The following is a 26,012-nucleotide window of genomic DNA, read 5'->3' as shown; positions in this document are numbered from 1 at the left end:
AGTGACTCTCAACACGACAGCAGCAGCAGGAAAAGTAGTTCAATTTGGGGTCCAGTAGTGCAGATAGGTCACCTGCCAGGCAAGAAGGGTTAGAAGGGAGGAAACAGAACTTTTTCAACTTTGGCCCTCTGAATGAGGCTAAAAGGATGTACAGTATATCACCGTAGCAAAACCATTAGAAAGTGATTTTTTCATCAAACCTCCCCTTTAAAGTGACGTTTAAGGCATGGGACCCCACACTTCAATGGTGACGACAAGAACTGCATGCAGGCTGGCTTCTTTATTAAAGTGAAATAATGATTCGCAAATCATACATAAAATGCTACACATGATCCATGATTATGATAATTCAAAAAATAATAAAATAAAGGAAATACATGGGAAAACAGCAGTTTGCCAATATTTAAGTGACCCCCCAAAATTTCACAAATCATGTTTCCAGGGGAGCTCATTTAAGGGGGCTGAGACCCCCCTGGCTCCCCCGTAGTTTGCACCCTGGTTACATGTTATGAGATTAGTTTAAAGTGTTTGTTAGATGATCATTTTATTTTTCTATGAAATGTAATGGAAATGAAATAATTGCATGAATCAGGAGAGTTAAAATGTTGCATACTGACACTTAAACATGGGGGCGGGGATGCGCTGGGTGCTCGGCTCCTTGGGGCTTTCTCGGATGTGTGTGTTGGGGGCGGTGGCTGCTTCTCGGACTGAGATCTTGGGGGCATCTGAGGGGCTGCTCTGCTGTGGGGGGGTGGCCTGGGGCTCCTCCCTCCCCTCTCTTTCTGATGGCCTGGCTGCATCTGTTTTTTTTTAGAAAAAGCCTTTTTTCTCAGTTTTTTTGTCAGAAACTGGCTTTTTGTGTAAAACTTACCTATATTCAACTGCTGATTACGGAAGAATGAAAGAAGTCAGAAACTATTTTTTTTTTTCTGATGGAAGTAGAGAGTCTATTGTTTCAGATTTTACATGGTCATAGTACATAATATTCTGTGGGTCTTTAAAAATCAGTCAAAATATGGAAAAATGGGTTAGGGTGGTAGTTGTTCTGTAAATGGCTGGCAGCCAATGAGTTCAAGATCACTTTGGCTTTGATATTTCTGATTATTATGTTTTTTTTTTATTAATGCATTGTCTGTGTTAAATGCAAAAGTGAAACAATAAAAAAGCTGCTAAATGCTAAACTTTTGAAACAGGCTCATTAAAAACTGCTTTGTATTAGATCGGCTCGTGTTTGCTGTCCCGTTTCATTTTTTTTTTTTTTTTTTTTTTTTAATTAAAAAATAAAACATATATTTTTCCTAGACCTCCTAAATTAGTTTTAGGCAAGTGAAATCTAAACTCTGAATTATTAAAATTATCTAATATATCTCCAGGTTGCAGTATTTGCCGCAATTCACGTATCAATAAGCCTCTTCCAATAACACCTTCAACATTTTATATGCACTTGTAATGCCTCCCCTCAGCCACGCTGCATTTCTGCACAAGCTTGAGCTACTCCCAATTTTAAACAAGGAGGTCTTTTCCAATTTTTGCACCAGTTATTAACTGCATTGGCATTCTTAGTTAATCACACACAACAGGCAAAAATACAGCATTTGCAACCAGTTAGTTCTCTTTATTTGGGACTTCAGTAAATCAAGCCCACATAAACATATGACATAATGTGAATGAAACGTCCTCATCATGAAGAGGCCATTCATTAATTCCCCCCGAACTGCATCCAATCCAGAGCTAAAAATCGAATCAGCCACCCACAACACTGACTAAACTGCCAAAAAAACTATGCAACTTATCACGCACTCCTAAATACAGAGCAGAGCAGTTCCTGCTTGACTTTTGTGTCTGTGAAGCTCCATCCGTTTCTGGTGAAGCTCTACAAACAGGGAGGGAGGGGCAGAGCTTCACCTGCTCAGAATGTTTAAAACAATCCACATCTAATCAGTGATACAGAAGATATGTGGAAGCAAGTTGTGTTGTGGATGAGACTGATGCCAGGGATGGTAGAGTCTGAAACATCATAGGTTCATGATCACTTAATAGCTTCTAATATTCTGGCCCCTAGTGGTGAAATAACTAATGCATTTTGTGTCTATATTTGTCTGATCATTTGGAATAATATCATCAGGAGAATTTAAATTAGGTTATTTTAAATTAAGTTGATCAAAACATAGTAAACCATTGATCCCTGCGGGGATTTGACTAATATTAATGCTGCTCTGATTCATACATCTTTTTATGAGATATTATAAATAATTAAAAAGGAGTAGTAAGAATAATCCATGTCAGTACAATCTATAGCTACCTTTCAGTTGGAGTTTACACATGGTTTTCAATTACACTTTTATTTTGACATACATTTTAGTTTAATTATGGTTTTCTTTTTTTATGAATTTATCATTTTGTTTACTCACAGGAGTTGAAAACCAATTGTTTCAGAATTTTATTTAAATATATATATATATATATATATATGCTCATATATCATTTTTTGCAATTACGATAATAAATAAAGCATCTTAGTTGTAACACACTTTTATATATATATATATATATATAAAATGTGGAAAACAGAATTTGAAAAGAAATAAAAATATTTTATAGTACCCTATGTAAGTCCTGTTAATGTTTGCCAGTTTTTTCACCCTATGATGAAAGTACAGTGAATACATGTTGTTTTTTGCTTGAAGAAAAGTGTATTTAGCCTTATTGTACTCTTCAGAGTGTTCGAGATTGCTTAATTTATGTGTTAAATTCAAAATATTTATCTGAGGAAGAATCCCCCCAAACCTTCCACCGTTGGATTTTTTTTTTTTTGTCACCTTTTTCATCCCTTTGTTGTTTGCATGTCTGGCTTTAAATATTGTTCTATAGTTACTCTTGTTAAGTTTCTGTTGATCCTCATACAGGTTGTCCCATTTCTACCAAACCTTTAATACATCAGGCTTGTCAATGCAAGTACAAATCAGAGAGAGGCAGGCCACATCTAATAGTGTTGTTATTTGGAAATCGCTTTGGCAGAGATTGACCCTGAGAGGATGAAAATACTCTACCTGAGCATCCATGGATGTATTTTAGAACCACATTCAAGGTTTTTGATATTGAAAGCAACAATTTAATGCTAACAATATAAAGTCTGGTTAGCAAAACAAAGGATGCACTTAAATGGCGTTATGTTAGTTATTATATACATATATCAATTTTTGCAATTATGATTATAAATAAAGCATCTTCGTTGTAACACACTTTTGAAGAAAATCTCTTTGCCACAATTTTTAGCAGATAGAGAACAGGTACAAGTGTGAGCCAGCAGAATGCTGATAACGAGGAAATGTATGTTTGTGATTTTTATTTACTTTCAATACTTAGGTTTTTACTTAGCTACTTTTACTTGTATTGGTGAATTTGGAGTCGTTTTTGACAGGGAATATCTGTACTTTCATTTAAGTAAAATAATTGAGTACTTTGCCCACCTCTGTCTATGTGTGAATCTGCGTGACTGATTTAAGCAATCAAGGCATTTCTGTGAATGTCACAACTTTCGTAACCCAAACTAACAAATGGTGAATTGTCCTTGCTCTCCCAGTATTTTACTGGCAAAATAAAGCACACTACCTTTAGATGGCGAGAAACAGCCATTCTCTGGGCATACAACCCCTCATTCCTCAATCTGTACAGTATGAAATGGTTAAGTAAGTAATTTATAAAGCGCTTTTTGCAGATAAAATCACAAAGTGCTGTACAGAGCTGTGGTGAAGATACAAGTACAACATCATAATAGAATAATAAATCATGGGTGCATATACATCATAAGAGCAGCAACATAAATGGATAATAAAAATTTAAAATCCAGTTAACTAAAAGCTTTTCTGAAAAGCGAAGTCTTCAACAGTTTTTTAAAAGTGTTCACACATTTAAGCTCCCAGAGAGACTGATGCAGGTTATTCCAGAGTCTGGGGGCCATAGCCTGGAATGCCAGGTCTCCTCGGGTTTTAAATTTAGTTTTTGGGATCTTTTGGAGACCCTGGTGTGAGGACCGAAGGCTTCGCCCTGAAGTGTAGGGGCTCAACCAGTCCATGATATATTGAGGGGCCTGACCATGTAACGCTCGGAACGTAAGAACTGAGATTTTGTATTCTATTTTTTGGAGCAATATTAGTGGCTGTGATGACAGGAACTCTTTCTTAATCGTGTTTCCCAGCGGGCCAGGCCACTGCTGTAAGGGTTATCCTACTCGACTCCTCCCACCATGTCCTCTCTCTGGTGTTCGTATATCACCCATTCCTTTTACACTCCACCTGTGTGTGTACCATCCACTCACTCCGATCTGTTAGGTGACGTTCCTCCTGCCTGCATGGCAAAAATGGCCGGGAATATCACTTGGTCCCCTCCCACTGCTACATCCACCTGCGTGGGGCACATATCAGCCACTGCCTTGTTGGGTTAGGTGACATTCCTTCTGTGGGATCTTCAGCTGTTATCTTTGGTACATACTTTAGCAAATAATATTATTAATAATAATAATAATAATACATACGTTTTATATAGCACTTTTCAGGGAACTCAAAGATACTTTACAAATTGAAGCAGTTAAATAACGAATTGGAGTGCTATTGTAGGTTGTCGGCGAGCTGAAACAGATGAAGTTTGAGCAGTTTTTTATAGGTGGTCAGTGAGTCCAAGTTTCTGATGTGAATGGTGAGTGAGTTCCAGAGGGTCGGGGCAGCGATGGCAAATCATTTGCTTTCTTTAAATATTTTTGAAAAAATTTGTGAAAACACTGCTCAAGAAGTATATATTTTGGAGTGAAATATGTCAACACTTTTGATTATGGGAACAATATAAGTGCTTTCTTGTTTATATGTGACGCAGAAGAAAAGTAAGACACATAAAGGCGGGCATACACTATGTGGATTTTTCAATCGTTGTACTCCGTTCCAGCTCAAACTGTGCAGAGTCCGAATTTGCGCAGCTCACGATTCATATTCTCACACTGTACGGACCGACACTCTCACACCACGATAGCAACTATGATGAGCAGATTATCGTCACCTGCTGTGAACTTCACGACTTCACGGTATGGAAGGAAATGCCTCAGCAGAAGAAACACTGCTGAGAGACCCAAGTAATTGATGCAGGAGCACTGGAGGCTCACGTCCCAGTAACCTCTCACAGATCGCCCCCCATCAGGTTGGCGTCCATAATGACCACCTTCCTAGATTCTATGATGCCCATAGGCCACTCCTTGTGTCAGGAAACAATAGCGCTTGGTTTCTCCGACTTATTATAACATTTATAGTTAATTCTTAAAGGGGACATATCATGGTTTTAAATCCTTCCTTTTTACATATAAATCATACAGTTATGGTCTATATAAAGCAGAACTGCAATGCTTGGGTCTGAATTCCTCATTATTTTAGCTCCACCCCTTTTCTACCCCTTTTCTGATGTGCTTCTGAGAGCAACTCATTTTGGTGCGGTCTCTTTAAATGCAAATGAGACACTCCATACCCCGCCCCCTCTTCAGGTGACACTCGGTTCAACTCCACCCTGCTCGGCCATTTTTGTAGTTTGACAGAAGAGATATGGCTATGTAGCAGCGCATAAACTTTTTATTCAGAGGTTATTTACAAAATGTCAACAACAGAAGACTTGTCCATCCAGCCTTACATGTTTGAGCCAGAGTCTGACCCGGCAGAGCGAGATGAAAATGAAGATGATGAACCTGCAGAACCCTAACAAGTGAGCTAACACAAGCACCGAGCTAACGCTAGCGCCAAACTAACATCACGAAATGCATTTTAATACAGTCTTTTCAAAGACAAAAACGGCAAAATGAAATGACTAATGAAAACTTTAGACTTAAATTAAACCACGTAGGCCATATCATCAAGGATCTAAAACGAGCACACAGCGCTAACATATGAAGACGGTGCAACTGCTAATGCTAACAAAACAATGACAGGGACGTCTTATCATCACACTTTTTAGCGTTATTTACAGCTTATCGAAGTGCTCTGTTCGTCGTCTCCAAAGATAGAAGGAATTGAACCCTCAATCAGACAAAGTCTTTCGGCAAATCCTTCTTTACACTGGTGGAGGTTGCTGAAGCAGTCATCCTTGAAGTGCTGCGCGCACACAAAAATGACCTTACCCACAGATGTGGGTACATTTCCTTGAAAAATAAAACTCAACCAGGCACTTTGAAAAGGTTCTGATGCTGGGAGACGGTGTAATGAAGTGTGTGGGTTACTACATCCAACAACCAAACATTTTGACTTATCCTCTCGTAACTTCTGCATCCTGGAGCTTGGACTACAAAATAAAAGCGAGAAATAAAAATGGCGGATTCCTCAAAGTGTTGGACCTGGAGTCGATGTCCTAATTTGTCAGTTCCGCTGCAAATACTGTGATGTAATAGTTCAAAAAATTTAATAGAGTATAGAAAAATCGAAACAGATTGAAAAATATGAGCAAAACAGAATATAAAGATATCTACAGAGCACCTGAAGAGACTAATTTGATTTTTTCAGTACTTCTAAGCACTCTAAATATACAACAAAATGCATTTAAGGGCTAAAAAAGTGGATTTAGCATGATATGTCCCCTTTAAGTATAAAAATAAAGTTCTCCTCAAGTCATTAGTTGTCAAAGTATTTAGTTGTTTATGCCTCTGTCCATTCACTCTTTTCATTATATCCATGTTTTTAAGGCTTTTATTACATAGTGTCGGCTGTAGTCCGGGCCGCCGCCATCTTGGATTATGTCGTCACCAGTGCGTCATCACCACAAGTTGCACTAGCACAGAATGAGTCAAATAACTGTAAAGAGGTCTTATATTAGTCTATTTTCTTTTTAAAGTGGTGTTTTTTTTGTGGCTTTAGACTCCAATTACATTTATGTTTATAATATGTTCCCTACATTATAAACAGGTTCACAATATAACTATTTTTATAGTTTCTGTTTCCACTGTATCCAGAAGAATAATAATCTTTCTCAACAAGAACTATTGATTAATTTGTCACATGACTTTTCCAGGGTTTGAGTTTGTTTTATTTAGTTTCACATCTACCTGTAGCTCTTTGTTTTTTACACTGATGACAACTTGTTTGTAGTTTTATTTCAGAAAGTTTCACTTTTACAGTTACAGTTGGAAACCTTTGTTAATTGAATATCCTAGTTACATTACAGCAACCAAATTAAACTATATCAACTAAGTGAATTAATAAAAATAACCTGTGTAAAGGCGTTTTCAAACTAAAAAATTATCTTGTGAAATCTGTGACCTGTTGATCTGCACAACTCAAAGAATCAGAATCAAGAATCATTATTTATTGGCAGAAATACTTTTAAACACTTGCTGTACAATCAGCTGACATAAAAATCTTGTTTTCAAATATGTAGAATAATTATGTATTTATCAGTAGCAGTAGTCGTTTTAATAATTTAGTTAATTTTTGCAGGCACCTTTTTTGTCCGTCAAATGTATTTAAAATAAACTAAAATTAAAGAGAGAATGTTATTTAACTGTCGAACCTTGTCATAATTTTAATTATTTATATATTTTTTTAAATTGAAAAAAAAATGTTTATGGTCTTGGTCTTGGTCTCGGCTTGTCTCGGTCTTGGTCTTGACTCGATCTCGGCTCCCGAAAGTCTTGGTCTTGTCTTGGTGCATTCTGGTCTCGGATAGTGTGGTCTTGAACACAACACTAGTAAGCACTATTAAAAAAAAGACCACAGAGAGGCACTTTTTTTTTTTTTGAAGAGAGGATCTGGAACTGGTCATACACGCATTTATATCATCTCGTATTGACTATTGTAATTCTGTTTTTACTTGTTTTAATAAGTCGACCCTAAACAGACTCCAGATCTTTCAGAACGCTGCTGCTAGACTTTTAACTGGTGCTTCTAGAACATCCCACATCACCCCCATTCTTGCTACTCTGCAATGGCTTCCAGTTAAGTTTTGCATAGAATATAAAATATTAGTTCTCACGTTCCGAGCATTACATGGTGAGGCCCCTAAATATATCTCGGACTTGTTGTGCCCCTACTCATCAGGGCGATGCCTTCGGTCTTCAGGTCAGGGTCTCCTAAAGACCCCAAAAACTAAATTTAAAACCAGAGGAGACCTGGCGTTCCAGGCTGTAGCTCCCAGACTCTGGAATAACCTGCACCAGTCTCTCAGGGAGCTCAACTGTGTGGACTCTTTTAAAAAACTGCTGAAGACTTCATTTTACAGAAAAGCTTTTAGTTAACTGGATTTTAATTTTTATTTATCCTTTAATGTTGCTGGTCTTATGATGTTTATGCACTCTTGTTTTATTATTCTATTGTGTTGCACTTGTACTTTTACCACAACTCTGCACAGCACTTTGTGATTTTATCTGCAAAAAGTGCTTTATAAATAAAACTTACTTATTTACTTACTTACTTACTTCGGAAGAGGGAGGGTGCAAATAAGAGTGTGAGGAAGACTGAGAGGTATGGGGTAGAGCAGGTAGCACAGCCATGCATGCTGATGAATAGTTGACTTAACTGGTGTAATGTAGTTTTGTAAACATTGACATTAATTAGAGATATTATATTTGCAAATGTTTTAATGTTTGTGTCGATGTGTCGATAGCATTAAGCAGTAGCTGATGCATTTGTAACTCGGGTTATTCTGTCACTCTAGTTTTGCTTGAACGCACCCCACATGCGCACTTCACCCTGAGGCCATGCTGCAAGCTACATACTGCACACACACACACACACACACACACACACACACACACACACACACACGAAAAGGATTGTGCCTCTCTGAGCTACTTCATCCGCCACGGACAGGTCTGTAATCAAAGTAAAATTTATGTGCACGGTTCAAAATGATGAGTAGTTGATTTATATTTTTTTGTCAGAGAGGGAGTGTTAAAACCAGAAATAACTGCAAGCGAGCTTGAGGAGCTGATGTGTTTTTTTTCATTGGAAGATGCTGGGGTGAGTTAGCACCTGAAGTTAGTGTTAAGTTGTATAATATGTTTATGAAATGATAATGTTGTGTGTTATGTTGTTTTGTGTTGTCGTTGTATAATGAAAGTAGTTAACAGTCAGGATATGACGTGTGAACTGAAGATATGGATGATGCTGAGTTTTGCTAAGCTAAAAGCAAGATATTAATAATTTGTGCATGTTCATTGAAGGTCAAAGTAAATATTTAGATTTTGTGTTTAATTTAAATTTAATATGTCAAAAAGATATTATTTAGTTGTTTTTTATTTAGTTTTTTGGTTTTCAACATGATCAAACTTCATTATTTAGTTAACAAATGGACTATGGATCAGAAAAGTTGAAAATGAACGATAATTTTCCGCACACTCATGTCGTGTGTAGGGTTTTTTGTTGAGAGACAATTCACTGGCAACAGAGGATTTGTTCCCACCACAACCAGATCATCTCCACTGCTCAGAGGAATCCTTCTTCAGGACGCAGAAGTGGGGATGTGGTGCCAGGAGCAGTAAGGAATCGAATCAAAGGAGCCATCTAAGGAGCCATCTAAGGAGTTTCATATTTTATTTTGATACTTTTTCCTTTCCACTGAGAGCTCAGTTATTTTTCTTTCACCCTTGGGACCAAGGTAACAAAAAAAAAAAAAAAAAAGAAAACTGACACATGATGTCATAATAAACTCTGGATTGAATAATTAACAGAGGAACATTCCAAGCAAAGCAGCTCGAAGTCAATGACTTTATTTTATTTTATTGTGTTATTTTAACATTCTATAAGGATGAGAGTCTGATAAGAACTGATATTTGGTTTGTTGAATTTGGGGCCCGGAAGGGATACATTTATTTTCATTATACATTGAGACAATTTGGGTTGTACATTGTTTAATTTGAGTTAAGGGTGGCTCAGAGAGATATGAATATATCTTGTTTTATAGAAATTGAGATACAACATACAGGACGCAACATGATTGTTGAATACATTTGTGTTACATTGTTTTTCAAACTAAGAAACAAATCTGTGTTCATGTAGGTTGGAGGTCATATTTTATTTTTATTTTTTCTTACCCAGCATTGTTACTACCAATCTCCCTTTAGCTGAACCTGCTGGAGTTTAGAACTGAATGAACCTGTGATTTATCAAACTGTAGGATCTCGGTGTAGAATAATTTTTTTTATAGAACCATAGATTCAGCTATTATACGCCAAGGTCAACAGTATAGCTCACCCATTACTGGGGAACACAGGACACAGCGAATACATTTGTTTTATTTTTTTGTCCACATGTGGCTAAGTTTTGGGTCAGTGACAGTTATGGTTAAGGTCTGTGGATATGTTTTGTGTTTTTTAAGGTAAATGTACACACTTTTTGATTATGATTATCCTGCTGCAATGGGTTGCTGGAATCCTGTTTTGTTTTTTTATTCTGTAAATATATACATTTTTAAAAAAAACACAAGCAGTGGCTGAAATAACAGGTCATTTCTTTTTTTATAATTTTAAAAGACGTGATGCTGATTCTGATGAGGTTCTCCACAGTATCAGGTCCTCATATTTGACTTTATCCGATTTTGTGTTGAGAAGCCTTTCACGCAGACTGCAGCTGATATTGGGTGGAATCGTGTATGCGCTGCGTGTGTTCTTCCCCGCCCCCTGTCCCCTGTCCCAGGTCTGATAAGCGCGCCCCACATGCGCTCCGTCACTCCACTCAGCATGCTCTAACCCTCACTATGTAAGAAATGCTTAACATGAAACTAGTAGTTTGTGTGAAAAAACATTGAGCCCCCCCTGCTGCTCCTGCAGCCTTTGGCAGATTGCCAGAATGCACAGTAACCAAGCAAAAACAACCAATCAGAGCCAGGATTGTGTTTGATGGGCTGTCTGACCGCTGTTGCTCACAGTCCCCGCCCCTTTCCCAGGGCTGTAGCACCGTCTTTTTTACAGTGTATGGTCTGGAGAAGTAGAAGATGGAATTAGCGACTTTTCTGCTTGCAATTACTGCTGCTTGATTTACATTATGTTTGATTTGTAATTGTTACACTAGAAGTCTGTAGTGCATGTGTTGTTCATGTGTGCGCATCAGCCTCCGTGTGGCTGCTGTAAGTGACACTGTGTTGTTGCTGCTTCAGCTGAGGTGTGTGCACATTGAGAGAGAGAGAAGCCCTGCAGTAATATGCTTTTAACAGAGCATGTTATATTATTGTGATGTTGCTTTTGGGCTAACGTTAGCTTGTTAGCTCCTCTGAGGGAGGGACTTTGGAAAGTTTGGAGGCAGGGCAAGAGAGCAGCGGGGAGGGAGAAGGAGAGAGGCATCTGAGAGCCACGGACTGCACCTTTAAGGGGTCTATTGGCTCGCATTCTCTTTTTTTTCCTTCTGTGAGTGAGTGGTTATACCTAAAACTGGTATTTGGGATCAAAGTGTCTAAGGTTAAGCCCAGTACAAGTGTATCCCAAGGCACCCCAACACTGCCCCAACCTCCCATCCCGAGGCACCCCACCAGCGTACAATCCCCCACCCCCACCCATGGGCCCAGTGTCAGCAGCAGACGAAGCCCAGGCCAGAAGGAATCAGAGCAGAGGCCCCCCAATGGAGAAGCACTTCCCTAACCCCTGTGTGAATGTGTGTGTTTAGTGAATGTATGAGGTGCAATTAAAATAAAGGCCAGAAGAGGGGAAAGAAACAACATTGGAAACAGAGCCATTATAGATGTTCCTGGCCATCGTTGCGGGAAAATCACAATGGCCCTCATTTATCAACCTGTGCTGCAGCACAAATCCACACACCCAGATGTGTGTATATGAGGTCAGACCTGAAGTGAAATCTGATCATACTCTCACGTCAGAATTGATATTTATCAATTATCAATTCTGACTTGCGTAAATTTGGTCAAACCCACATCGTACTCTAAGATCTAAAAGTACGATCGGTTAATAAATAGAGGCCAATGTGTGTTGCCATTTCCAGTACATGTGGTGTCCTCCAACGTCATGCGGAACTTACAACATACAACACAGCCCATATTCTCACATTTCTGGCCAGACTCCCCAACATTCTCATACCACCAGAGCATATACTGTAAATAATTCATAACATCAAAGAAATCGGTATGTTTATTGTTTTATGTGAGCTTTCGTCATGCAGCACCAGTCCAAAACTGGTTTGCTTACCAAACACCATTTCTCTTTCAGTGCCTCCCATCATACTCACCATTTTTGAACTGCACTGGAAATTTTTTCCGGCATTTGGCGGTGGAAGCTATATGACCGGCACCCCTTTGTGTGCATGCCTCTTCTGCCGACTACAGAAGAGGCATGTGATGAAATTGCTGTGGGTGTGACTCAGGGATTGTGTGTATGTGTGATTCCTGTAAATAAGTGAAGGTTCCCTGTCAGGTCGACAGAACTGTCTTCACTGTAAAAATGTGGAAGTTAAAAGAGCTCCATCTTTTGTTAGGTGAACAAAACACCCGTGTGATACAACAGTATTTGTGTGTAACTGAAGTTATTTAGTTACATCCACTGTTTTATATTTGCTGTCTCAGCAAACCTTTATTTTTTTTTTACTACACATGCCATGATACTTATTGGGGCTGATGAGACACTTGGAAGCCATGCTGATCACAGTATATTGCATGTCCTTTGGATTCTAGCCCTCGCTGTAACAGCTCAGCAAAGCTGCAGCCTCCTTCCTGTTCCATGCACCTTTGATTCTCTCTTCTTTTTGCTTCCCTGTTTCCCTTTAGTGTGCCACCATTCTCTCTTTTTCTCCACCCCCTCTCTGTTTTCCTCACCCTCTTCCTCCCTCAGCGTATCAATGAAGCAGAGTCAGAGTGTGAGGGAGGGAGAGATAGCATGAGAGAGAGAGATGCTTTCTGCTGGCTCTGCATTATGAGAAAGGCACAGCAAGGCTGGGGGAAGACATGAGAGAGGGGGATGCGAGAGAGTGAGCGCTAGCAGCAGTTGAGCAGGGAGCCTGTGCCAAGAGAAAGAATGCAGCACTGCATTATGAAAGCCAAAGGATATAGGTCCAACACTGGGAGAAGGAGAATGGACAGAGGCAGGATTTAGGAGATGAAACCTACAGACCTTTTTACACACCTGAATCCTAAATTCATTTAGGTGGTTCATGATCATCTGATGCTGCAAGAGTTCTCTAAAGGAAAATGCCTCCCTCATTAGTCACTATAACAAACTGGTTACCGTTTTATTCAGGGTTAAGCTAAACTGACACAAAGAGAGCAGGAAGAATGCCACAAGCTTTGGTCTTACTGCATCTCCTCGATCTGTTAACGTCACCAACAAAACCAGAGATTTAAGAGGCATTGGGCGAGGACTATTGGACTGAACATGGTTTCATTAAACTTAATACAGGATTTTTAGGTTAGCCTATATGACATTTGATAGTCCATCAATGGTTTGCTTGTAAAAATGACTGAGTAAGGAGGGCAGCTCTGTGCATCAGTTGGCAACAATTATTTCAGCACATGATGAAAACCCTCCCTTCAAGCAAAACCTGACATATAAGAATGATGCAATTGACACTTAACCATCAAATGACAGTCTAGCACATGATGTAATTATAAAATCAGCTCATCCTAAGACCAGCAGTAAATGGTGACCTAAATTAAATGTATGTTAGGTGGGTTTTTTTTCTTTTTCAATTGGAATGTCTTTCATTTTCTTGTTTCAGGAAGGTCAGGAGTTGATCCAAGAGAAGCCAGAGCTGCGCCCCGTCGTGCAGCAAAAACTGGAGGAGATCAGGGAGTGCTGGTCTGACCTGGAGATCACCACAAAGGCCAAGGCCCGTCAGCTCTTTGAAAATAATAAACCTGAGCCAGCGATGAAGAGCTATTCAGATCTGGACAACCAGCTCTCTCACCTGGAGCAGCAGCCCCCTCAGCTGGAGCAGGCACACCATCTGCCCACCTTTAATGAACAGCTCCAGAAATTCCAGGCAAGTCTAAAGATTGATCTGAAGCACTGCCTGACAACGACATGGAGGCTTTTGAAGTGATATATTATAATCTATTAGGGCAGGGAAAGTTAATGCATTAATGATATATTATTCATTATTTGATTACCACTATAAATGAATGAATGCACATTGCAAATCTGCTGACACTATTCACACACAAGCAACTTATGCTCACAATGATTGAAACAGATAACTAATCATATCATCAACCTAACAGACTCAAATGTATGTGTGTTGCATGTCCTCGCTCTCACATCAACAGATGGCCTCACACATACAGTATACGCCAGGCTGAGATCACTTGTGTTTGCCTATGGTCACTCACACATCCTTCCACAAGAACACATTAAGCACACACACTCTAAGATTATGAAATCAATAACATTTTAAAGGTAAGTAAATCTGGGATGTGATAGTATAATATGTGAATTTATTGTGGCATCATGACCAAAACCAATTCCTGTAAAGAAAGTCTAAGTTTGACCCAGAAACAGCCCCAGGAGAACACAGACAAAGCAAGGCAGCTTTATTTGTATAGATCATTTCATACACGAGGCATGATACATAAAGGAGTTTATTTAAAGTTGTTTGAACGAATCAGTAACAAGAAGATGTGCTGAAAAGAATGGCTGTAGATTCCAATATATGTTTAGAAAACAAGATGAAACCAGGTTGAAAGAAAGTTTAGATTCAAAAGGATAATGCAGCCAAAAAAATTCCCATCATATTTAAAAACAATGATCTGGTGATGAATTGAATGCAGAGCAAGCTTTTAAAGCTGTCTACTTCAATTAGCTCATAAGCTTAAGGTGGGCTGCACTTCTGCTGCTCAGGCCACGCCCATAAAGAACATCACAGGAGGATGGCGAGAGAGAGAACCTGGAAAAATATTGGATTATAGCTGTAAAAAATGGGAATCCTGCTTGTTGGGCTCACACAAATTTGAAGTACTAAGAATTCATTGCTTTCATTACAGTAATAGTTTGTAAAAGTTATTTTTTTTCTTTATTCAGACTAATTATTTTGTGGCATTATATTTACTGAACCTTTTTGTGGTCCACTTGATTGTATACAAAGAAATAATAGTGTTTCAGTGTGAATGAATGGCAACTTTAGCATTTGCCTACCAATGCTGAGTGAAAGTACACATATATAAGTAAATGTGTGTTTTAAACTGCTGAGATGCTCATTTTAGTTTTTAGAATAATGACCATTTTGAAGAAATGTACAGGGAGAAATAGAGGGTCAGTTTTTGTTGTTGTTGTTGTTGTTTTGTATATTTTTGTTGTTTTATTCTCATTTTGCATATGTTTCTCTCATTTTGTTTGTTTTTTGTGTTATTGGAGTTATTGTGAGCCTTTTTTGGTCATTTGTCTGCTTTTGGAGTCATTTTGTGTAATCTTGTTGTCACTTTTAACATTTTTGTCATTCTGTACATTTTTGTTGTTTCATATGTTATAAGTCATTTTGGGCCTGCACTACAAAGCTGGATAAGCATATCCAAGGTATCTCTCCGTTAGCTGGTCGGGGAGCCCCTATACTACGAAGCAGGTTATAAACCCTTTCACTGAACTCAGGTGATTTCAGCTTGGCGAGTGACTGGGGTGGAGATTGCAGCATCAGATCAATCACAAACACATAGAAACTGTGCAGACTTACATCACAATTGAGGAATAATTCTTTAAAAATATGAAAAATTGAAATAAATAATTTAGACCAAAAACGACACTGATGCTGCAGCATAAGCAGGAAGGATGAATGCAGGAATTGATGGCTGTTAATGCTTAATTTTAAATTAGTGAAATTATACATTATTCATCAGAGAAAATGAAAACTGATCAGTTTCACTTTACTAAGGCACAGCCCTTTTCTGTTGCTGCATTGATATAGTTCAGCCTACATCATAAGGTGGACAATATTTGTATTTTATACAACCTATATTGTCTTACAGGACTGAGGCTCTTTGCGGCGTCACAGAAAACGCGAATGAATGAATGAATGAATTTATTTATTTTTCCGTCTGAAAGCACCCAACGCACGCAAGCTTTATCAGCTGACGAATGTAGGTCTGTCCATCAGATGAAAATCTATATGTTTCCTATAGGATGTCATTGCATAAATGAAAGGATTGCTTTGATGCCTAAATATTCTCTCTTCTGTCAGCTGTCACATCAGATCCACGCAGTGACGTGTCCACAGAAAGATCCTCATTTATTGGAGAGGTCATTTTCCAAGAGAACTGATTGGTCAGGAGTCGGGACTTTCATACAAGCTCATATCCTAGCCAGAACAAATCCTACTCCCGACCAGTTTAGCTGTTCAGCCTAAGTTACCATGGTGATATAACCAGCATTGTAGTACTGGACACACAGTATAAATCCTGGAAGTTAGAAAAATTCTAATAATTCAGTTAAAAAACAACACTGTTGCTGCAGCATAATCAGGAAGGAAGGAATGCAGGCAGAGAAATAATGACTGTTAATGCTTTTTAAAATGTGTTTAAAAAGACGTTGCAGTAACTCACAGTTAAATATTGTCATTTATGAGACTTGTGAGTGTTTTGATGAATGGTTTTATGCACTAAACATTAAATTCAAATGAACGGAGGAAGCAGCTGTGCTGTGTGCACTGTTGAAAGGGATGATGCCGAATGCGTAACTGCTCTGTACCTGCTGCGGAACCACAACGGAGCTGATAGGTTTCCATCAAAGGAGACATATCATGCTTTTAAATCCTTCCTTTTACATATAAATCATACAGTTATGGTCTATATAAAGCGGAACTGCAATGCTTGGGTCTGAATTCCTCATTATTATAGCTCCACAGGCCCCTTTTCTCCCCCTTTTCTGATGTGCTTCTGAGAGCAACTCGTTTTGGTGTGGTCTCTTTAAATGCAAATGAGACACTTCATACCCCGCCCCCTCTTCAGGTTGCAGAGGTGACACTCGGTTCAACTCCACCCTGTTCGGCCATTTTTGTAGTTTGATAGAAGAGATACGAATATGTAGCGGCGCAGAAACTTTTTATATTTTCAAAATGTCAACAACGAAAGACTTGTCCATCCAGCCTTACATGTTCGAGCCAGAGTCGGATCACGCGGAGCGAGACGAAAATGAAGATGAACCTGCAGAACAACGTCTTCATATAGATGTTAACAAGTGAGCTAACACAAGCGCCGAGCTAAAGCTAGCGCCAAGCTAGCGTCACAAAATGCATTTGAATGCAGTCTTTTCGGAGACAAAAACGGCAAAATGAAATAACTAATGAAAACTTTAGACTTAAATTAAATCACGTAGGCCATATCATCAAGGATCTAAAACGAGCACACAGCGCTAACATATGAAGACGGTGCAACTGCTAATGCTAACAAAACAATGACAGGGACGTCTTATCATCACACTTTTAGCGTTATTTACAGCTTACCGAAGTGCTCTGTTCGTCGTCTCCAAAGATAGAAGGAATTTAACCCTCAATCAGACAAAGTCTTTCGGCAAATCCTTCTTTATACTGGTGGAGGTTGCTGAAGCAGTCATCCTTGAAGTGCTGCGAGCACACAAAAATGACCTTACCCACAGATGTGGGTACATTTCCATGAAAAATAAAACTCAACTAGGCACTTTGAAAAGGTTCTGATGCTGGGAGACGGTGTAATGAAGCGTGTGGGTTACTACATCACACAACCGAACATTTTGACTTATCCTCTCGTAACTGCGGCATCCTTGAGCTTGGACTACAAAATAAAAGCGAGAAATAAAAATGGCGGATTGCTCGAAGTGTTGGGCGTGGAGTCGATGTCCTAATTTGGCAGTTCCGCTGCAAATACTGTGACGTAATAGTTCAAAAAATGTAATAGAGAATCGAAAAATCGAAACAGATTGAAAAATATGACCAAAACAGAATTTAAAGATATCAACGGAGCACCTGAAGAGACTAATTTGAACTTTTCTGTATTTCTAAAGACTCTAAATATACAACAAAATGCATTTAAGGGCTAAAAAAGTGGATTTAGCATGATATGTTCCCTTTAAAGTCAATGTGCCAGTTTTTACCTCATGCGTATCTGTTGCATCGTGCCGGAGCTCTCTGCAGCAGATACGCAGCCCTTCTGTTTTTTCCGGACGCCAAAGCTGTGCTGCATACATTCAACAAAGATAACCAGTGTGGGACAGACATAATAAAATATCCTGTTTATTTTCAAAATAAAATACTCAATCCATTTACTGACCCGCTTGCTCCTTTTCAGGGTGGCAGGGGTCTGCTGGTACCTATCTCCAGCTCTCTTCATGCGCAAGATAGGGGTACACCCTGGAAGGTATGGCAGTGAATTGTATTTCACTTATAATTATTGACCTTATTCATGGCTGAATCACAATAATCTCCAAAAAAGCGAAAGGGCAGAACTGAGTCAGTTTTATTCTACTCCTCTCGAAGGAAACAACAAATTGTATGGTTTTGTGATTCTCGTTGTATTGACCATAACTCACTATATTGCGCGATTACGCATGAATTTGCGGGATGTCCTGAGTCCTTGCTTGCCCTTGGTGGGAATTGCCATATTGCATATTGTGCTACAATTACGCAACGAAGCAGTTTGGGAACAGTTACGCTCATCCAGTGGAAATCCAGTGTAGCTCTGTAGCCGCGTGCTCCGTGCGCGCAACTCCCAAGTGCACTCCTTACTTTTCTGAAAAGTGAACGTGATCGTGGAGTTTGTCATCAGGGAGTCTTAGTTCTCTGCCCTGTGACTATCCCTGAAAAGCCTCTCTTCTCATTATCAATCTCATTATCAATCTTTGGATCCTAAATGAATGGACCTGCCGTTCCGGAAAGGGAGACGTTGGATACGTACGTATCCTTGTATAGGTATATGTACTGCATTGAAGCCATAGACTGTGAGATAATGTAGAACAGAAGTCTTTTTGACTCCCTTTGCTATTGGTAGATCTTTGTTTAGTGTTTGAAAGCACCACAAAAAAACATCTTTCAACTCAATGACGCCTGCTTCTTAAACCTGGTCGGGAGTGGGATTTGCGCCACACAGACTGTTTCCAAAGTAACTTAGGTGTTTTCTCTTTGATTAAGGTTAAACCTGAAAATAAATCTGAGCTGGGTTTGATGAAATTACCCCTTGTCTGTGGTTTTGATGCTGCATTCTTACAGCTCAGTCTACATCATAGCCTGTGCTATCTTACAGGACTGAGGCTCTCTGCATTGCCACAGAATACATGAATGAATTACTTTTTTGGTCAGAAAGCGCCCAACGCATGCAGGCTTTATCTGCTGACTAATGTAGGTCAGTCCATCTGATGAAAATCTACATATTTCCTATAGGATGTCATCGAATAAATGAGAGGATTGCATCAATGCCTAAATATTCTCTGTCCTGTGAGCAGTCAGATCAGATCCACACAGCAACGTCACCACAAAAAGACCCACCTATTATTTTTCCAAGATAACTGATTGGTCAGATCGCTCAGAGCCGTTAGCCGTTCAACCTAAGTAACCATGGTGATTTACCTCAGTGAGACGTTAGCCAGAGGAAATCCAGCTTCGTAGTATAGGCTCTTTATGTCTTTTTGTGTTTTAAAGTCATTTTAATTTTTGTTATTTCTGTGTATATTTCTATATGTTTTTTGATTAATTTTAGGTGTTTTTGCTGTAATTTGTATTTTGGGGTCATGTTGTGCCTTTCGTTTTTTAGCTTTTTTGCCACGTGTGGTCCCCAGGCCGTCAGATGGAAATGTCTAGTGTCAGCTTTGGCTTGTGTTCATGATGTTTTGAATTAGCTTCAGTAGTTTAAAAAAAATGTTAAAGCTTTTTTTTTTATTTTGGTTTTTATTTCTTAAAGAAAGGCAACTCATTACACTGAGTGAGAGAAAATTGTGTAGATAGAAACACCACTAATGTGCCATGTACATGTTTTAAACAGCTCTAAGATGAATTGCCTCTGATCTGGTACAGGCGATGGAGTCTCAGATTGGGGACTTTTACAAGGATGTGGGAGAGCTAGGAAGCCTGCAAGGGCTCTATCACCCCCAACGAGGGTTGATTGCAGGTGAAAGTGAAGGTGGCGAGCAGTCAAGCATGGTGGAGACCCGCATTGTTCGCCTCATTGAGCCTCTGAAGGAGAGACGCCGCATCCTGCTAGCCTCAAAAGAAATGCATCAAGTTGCCCAAGACCTAGAGGATGAGATTGTGAGTAGCACTGGTCCTCTCACTAACATTTGCATTGTGTTGATCATTTTCTCAATTAATTGGCTCGCATTAAAGTTTCAACAATTGTACCACCTTTAATACGAATCACTGTGTTTTGGCTAAAACACTCAGAGGCTCTGCTAAGTGTTGTAAAATATAGTGACATAGTGTTTATTTTATTCATTAGATTTAAACAGTTTTAAATACATTTCATGTTCACTTAATTCTGTACACTTTGCTAGCTTTGAGTTGAATTCCACCAAACATTCACGGTTAAAAATAATAAATATCATAAACTTGTTTTGAACTTAGCCATATTAATATGACAATTATATCCATTGCTGGCATGTAAATTTCATTATCAACCAGCTAGAGCTTTAAAAAAATTTGACCTGTCAGTGCATTTGCCCTTTATTATATCAACTCCGTCACTTACTTTAATGTTGACATTTGCAATCTTTACTGTCAATCATTTTCACATGATGGCCCAGAAACACACAATGTTGGTAGACATATATATATATATATATATATATAGTTCCAAAGCCCTTTTTTGGCCCAATACCAATACCCAGTTGCATGGCATCAGCCGATACGATACATGCCGAAACAGCGGTGTGATGACCTGTTTTCCTGTTTTTTTCCAGTTCTTAAGAGCTGCATAATCACAGGAAAAAAACATTTTTATTGCCTACCTAATATGACTGACAAATGAATAAACTCTTTTCTGCAACCTGAATTTTGGCGTAACTGCCTAGTTACTCTGTAATGCAAACACTTTTGGTGTGTTTTTCTTTGTCGGTGTTCGGCGGATTCTTCTGCGGACTGGATATTGAAAGTAGCTTAAAAAAGACTTTGATGGTGTAAATGGTATTGGTGTGTTAATATTTAGTACTTGCCGATACCGATCCATCCTTTTAGTGCCGACCTCCCGATACTAGTATTAGTATCGGCACAACATTAATATACACTACTGGTCAATAGTTTTAGAACACCCTAATTGGTGGTAGAGGGGTCGTCCTCTGACCAAGAGGTTGGGGGTTTGATCCCAGTCTATACCGGTCTATGTGTTGAAGTGTCCTTGGGAAAGACACTGAACCCCAAGTTGCTCCCAGTGGTTGACTCGTGCCTTGCATGGCAGCTCTGTTCCAATGGTGTGTGAATGTGAGTGTGAATGAGTCACTTTGTGACCTCTGTCTATGAAAGGTGCTATATAAATGAACATTACTTACTTACCTACAATAAATTAGCTTTGAAAGCTGGTGCTGCTAATTCCCCCCAGATGTTCCATCTTTTCCTGATTACTTACAACCCTCTCTGTTTGCATACATACACACTGTGGTACCAGACCCTCATGAAAAGTATTGTTCATGGATTCCATGATTTCTTTTCCAACTCGAATTGCTTATTTGTTCTATGCTTTCTTTTCAAAGTGCAATGACACAATAAAAAAACTAGAAAAAGTGTGGTATTCTATATATATATATATATATATATATATATATATATATATATATATATATATATAGACCGTCATGAGACAGGTTAATTTTACCCTACTGATGATGTGTAGGTGATGTACGTTATTTATTTGTATGTATAAATATAAAACGTTTTTTAAAAAACGGGTTTCCCTTCAACTCCTTTTCACTGACACTGTTCAAGGCAATTCTGAACTCAGTTGAAAATTCAGAGAAATTACATGAAAGGCATTATTGTTTGTGTGATTAAAGCTTTAATTATTCTGAATGGCAATTTTTTACTGGCCAAACAAAGCAAGGGAATATTATATATCATATTTTATTAACAAGACATTCAAAATGATTCATGTAAGGCTTTAAAAACATAGAGCACAAGTAAAAAAAAAACATTTTCAATTATTTATAGAAACAGCTCATTTAAAAACTAAAGGTAAATAAAACTAAAATAATATAGGCTTAAAAGCGATTATTAATTTGTGAATGTAGTGACTATCATATATATATATATATATATTCAGAAGGTTTTTGGCATTAAAATGCATTTAATCACAGTTTTACCACCATTATGTGGTTATGCACTGATGCCTTTTTTGTTGTGGGACACAAGACAAATTATTTTAGAGTAAGGCCAACTTTCCCATGTAGGAACTTCGACTCCTCCCGGAGTTGCATTGAACGCAGTATGAGGACAGTGGCAGCCAATAGGCTTAAGAGTCCACATGTGAGGTGCTAGTCGTTGACTGGCTGAAACACTTTTGCTCAAAGCTTTCCTTGGGCTGGTTATTGGATGAACACCTGTGGCACCATGGGTAACTCCCAGTGGAGCTTACAAAAAATAACAATTGTATATAAATTACCTGCATTGCTTTTGCCAGTCTTTGTAACATCACAACATGTTTCTCCACCTTATTTCTGATGATGTTACTGAAGATATGATTATGGGCACCAGATCCTGTGTGATAGCAGAAGTAGCAGTTTACAAGTGACAAATTAAAGAACCACAGTCATTCTATCTTAATAAATAATTTATGATATGAAGAAGTATTACGGTTGGATTTGATTAGATTTTTTTTTTTTTTTCCAAACATTTTTAACCGTCAACAGAAGCTGATGTTTTCGGCTTACAAGTCTCTATCCAAAGTGTGTTGCTGTCCAGTGTTTGACCTTCATTTGGCTGTGTTTTTAACAATAAAACCCATTTCAGCCTGTTTAAGCTATACCATACCCTTGTATTTTATCAACCATCACTCAAAAAGCTGAAGCTATAATCAAGACGTAGTAGCCCTCGTGCTAAGGAGGATTTATTTATGTATAGTAACTGATTAATCTACTGTACTTAATGTACATAATTACAAAAAGAAAGTTCTGATCTGACTGTTTTCTTCACAGTTGTGGATTCAGGAAAGGCTCCCTTTGGCCTCATGTAGGGATTATGGGAACAACCTCCAAAGTGCACAGCAGCATGTGAAGAAGAACCAGGTCAGTGTTAAGGACGATAAGTGACATGATGTGAACCTGTCTTTGTAACGTCCTCCTGCTTTGGTCCTACAGACTCTGCAAAGGGAGCTAACAGGAAGGAGGGCTCGCATTGAGGAGGTGCTGGACCGAGCAGCAATCATAGCTTCACTTAGAACCCCTGAGGTGGAGTTTGTCCGTGAGGGGGCAGGGCATGTACGTCAGCTGTGGGAAGTTTTGCAGCTAGAGACGGAGAGAAGGGCTGTGCTCCTGGATGCTACGCTACAGTCCCAGCAGTACTACAATGAGGCAGCCAAGGTGGAATCTTGGCTTTCAGAGCAGAAGCTTAGCGTAGCCAGTGAAGAAAAAGGCACAGTATGTACAGCTCTAGCTTGCATGGGAACCATTTTGTCATTCATATTCTCTTGAATAGAATCAGTGTTTCAAATGTTTATACATTTTAGGATGAAGCAAGTACTCTTCAGCTGCTGAAGACCCACCTGGTTCTGGAGCAAACGGTGGAAACATATGCAGAGACAGTCGGCATGCTGTCGCAGCAATGCCAGCGCCTACTAGAAGTGGGACACCCACAGAGGTGTGGCATGACCCCAACAGTTTAATCTATATTTTAATATTTTGTTTAAAATACCTAATGGTAAAAATGAATAAATAGATGAATAAAAAAAAAAAAAGATAAAATACCTAATAGAATGTTTGCCTTTCTTGGTTTTGACCAGTGAGCAGATAATGAAGCAGCAGTCGCACATAGACCGCCTCTATGTGTCTCTGAAGGACATGGTGGAGCACAGAAAAACCAAGCTGGAGCAGCAGTATTGGCTCTATCAGCTCAACAAGGAGGTGGAGGAGTTGGAGAAGTGGATTACTGAGCGAGAGGCAGTGGCTAGCTCCACTGAGCTGGGCACTGACCTCGAAGATGTCACGGTCAGTGTACAATTGGGATTTTCCTTTTCCTCTCTCAACACATTCAGAGCCTCAGACGAACAGATAAAAAGGAATTCACTTCTAGTGAAGGAAAGGGGAATATTCATATTTTATTGTTTTTCATTGTTATTAATTTTTTTAAACAAAATCATGCGGAAACTGCAATATGACACTGAATATAGCCCCACATGCATGTTTTGGGAAAATACATCATGCTGTACATGAAATTTTTCTTGATAAAAGGTGGTCATAGTGAGAAATATTCTCACACAAATTCTCAAACAAAATGTGACGTAATACGTATACCAAACCTTACTTTCTGAATGATCAATAGCTGTATGACACACTAAACCCTTAACGACATGTTTCATGACATTACATAATTTGACAATGTTGAGAACAAGAAAAAATCAGAAGCTCTACATATTTTAATCTCACTATGGGCCTGGTTGAGATATCAATACAGGGATATATGTTAAGGTTTTCCTATACAAGATTCAGAATAAGACATTAGCCTTAATACAGTGGCGGCCCGAGCATTTCACACCTGGGCCTTCAGCAAGATCCTACACCAGTCAACCCAGCGGCCCCCAGGCCAGATCCGGCTCGCTGGATCCGTCTGGTCCGCAATGACTCTAACACTACTTCATTATACGGAAACAAGTTTGATTGATCGATTGAGTTTGTTGTGTCACTGCAGTCTTTCTCAGAGCTATCAGCGCTGTCACCCTGCTTCCAAGTGTGACACGTTAAAAACAGCTGATTGGGCTGGGACCCTGTGGGTTCTCTGTCCTTGCGCCGCCGGTGGGGGGTGTTGTCCCATCACTTCAGACTCTACCGCCATGAGAATGAGCTCTGAATGTGAAGTTAGCGTGCCAGAACCAGGCAGCTGAAGTAGAGTCCACCCTATGATGTGTCAATACGGAAAAAGCCAAAGCCGATTCCACTGACTGATGGTATCCAGTCAAAACGTACTGCACCCAATAGCTGGCTCTAGTGTTACACTGGTGCTACAGTAGGTCAGCCGTACAATAGCTGACTCGAAAACTGATTGGTTAATGCCAGACTTTCATTTCCATTAATTTAAGCTACAGGTACCTGCACTGTTGATTCTGTAGGCCTGATGGCACATTTTAGACCCTGGCAACACTTTATGGCTGAATATGATTGAATAAAAGCTCTAACGCAGGGGTGCCCAATCCTGGTCCTCAAGAGCCATTAGCCAGCATGTTTTAGATGTTTCCCTCTTCCAACACACCTGATTGAAATGACCAGGATTGTTATCAGGCTTCTGCAGAGCTTGATGATGAGTTAATCATTTGAATCAGGTGTGATGGAAGAGGGAAACATCTAAAACATGCAGGATAGTGGCTCTTGAGGAACAGGATTGGGCACCCCTGCACTAACATAAAGGCCAGCCCTCCAAATATCAACCCGAGACTGGAAGCAGTGCAACCAAGAGGAAAGCTATGAAACAAAGAGTATAACTATGAGGAATAATTTATTACATATTTGTGGAAAAATATATAAAATCTAAATGTACAGTATTTTCTGATGATGTTTAGGCCAGCAGAGAAGGCCTTGCTGGCCCTCATGCCCCATTTTTTTAAAAGCGTATCTTTCAATAATGTTGACCTCGTATAATCTTTTTAGTAAATCTCAGATAAAATATGTATCGATATACTGTATGCACATACACATACATATACCGCCTTTTTGAGAAAAATATTGGGATGTGATTTCTAGTTTATTTTGCCTAGCCCTTTTTCACACGTACAAATTAGAGGGAAAACTTGGCGAAAAAAAGTGATGACAGAGTTCAGAATCATAAATTGGCACATTAGGATGCAGAAAGACAATCAGTGGTGCATGGACCTTGAAAAACTGTTTCACTTTAAATATTGCAAATAATGCAATTTACCAACTCCTCCAAGCCAATCATTTTGGATAGGTAGTAGAGCAAGACTAATAAGACGAA

General features: G+C 39.1%; 1 protein-coding gene across 2 annotated transcripts in view; it reads left to right on the top strand.

Annotated features, from left to right (window-relative positions):
* sptbn4a (spectrin, beta, non-erythrocytic 4a) overlaps nucleotides 1-26,012 on the top strand; it is a 53,454-nt gene that overhangs the window by 12,530 nt on the left and 14,912 nt on the right. For both annotated transcript variants that reach the window (XM_028465879.1, XM_028465878.1), the window contains 6 exons: nucleotides 13,677-13,940; nucleotides 19,923-20,156; nucleotides 23,027-23,116; nucleotides 23,189-23,467; nucleotides 23,557-23,687; nucleotides 23,830-24,034. In XM_028465879.1, coding sequence (XP_028321680.1) covers nucleotides 13,677-13,940; nucleotides 19,923-20,156; nucleotides 23,027-23,116; nucleotides 23,189-23,467; nucleotides 23,557-23,687; nucleotides 23,830-24,034 — 1,203 coding nt within the window. The remainder of the gene's footprint in view (nucleotides 1-13,676; nucleotides 13,941-19,922; nucleotides 20,157-23,026; nucleotides 23,117-23,188; nucleotides 23,468-23,556; nucleotides 23,688-23,829; nucleotides 24,035-26,012) is intronic.

The sequence above is a fragment of the Gouania willdenowi genome, chromosome 14, assembly GCF_900634775.1.
Source record: "Gouania willdenowi chromosome 14, fGouWil2.1, whole genome shotgun sequence".
In the NCBI taxonomy this organism is placed as follows: domain Eukaryota; kingdom Metazoa; phylum Chordata; class Actinopteri; order Blenniiformes; family Gobiesocidae; genus Gouania; species Gouania willdenowi.
This window is presented reverse-complemented; position numbering and strand designations above follow the sequence as displayed.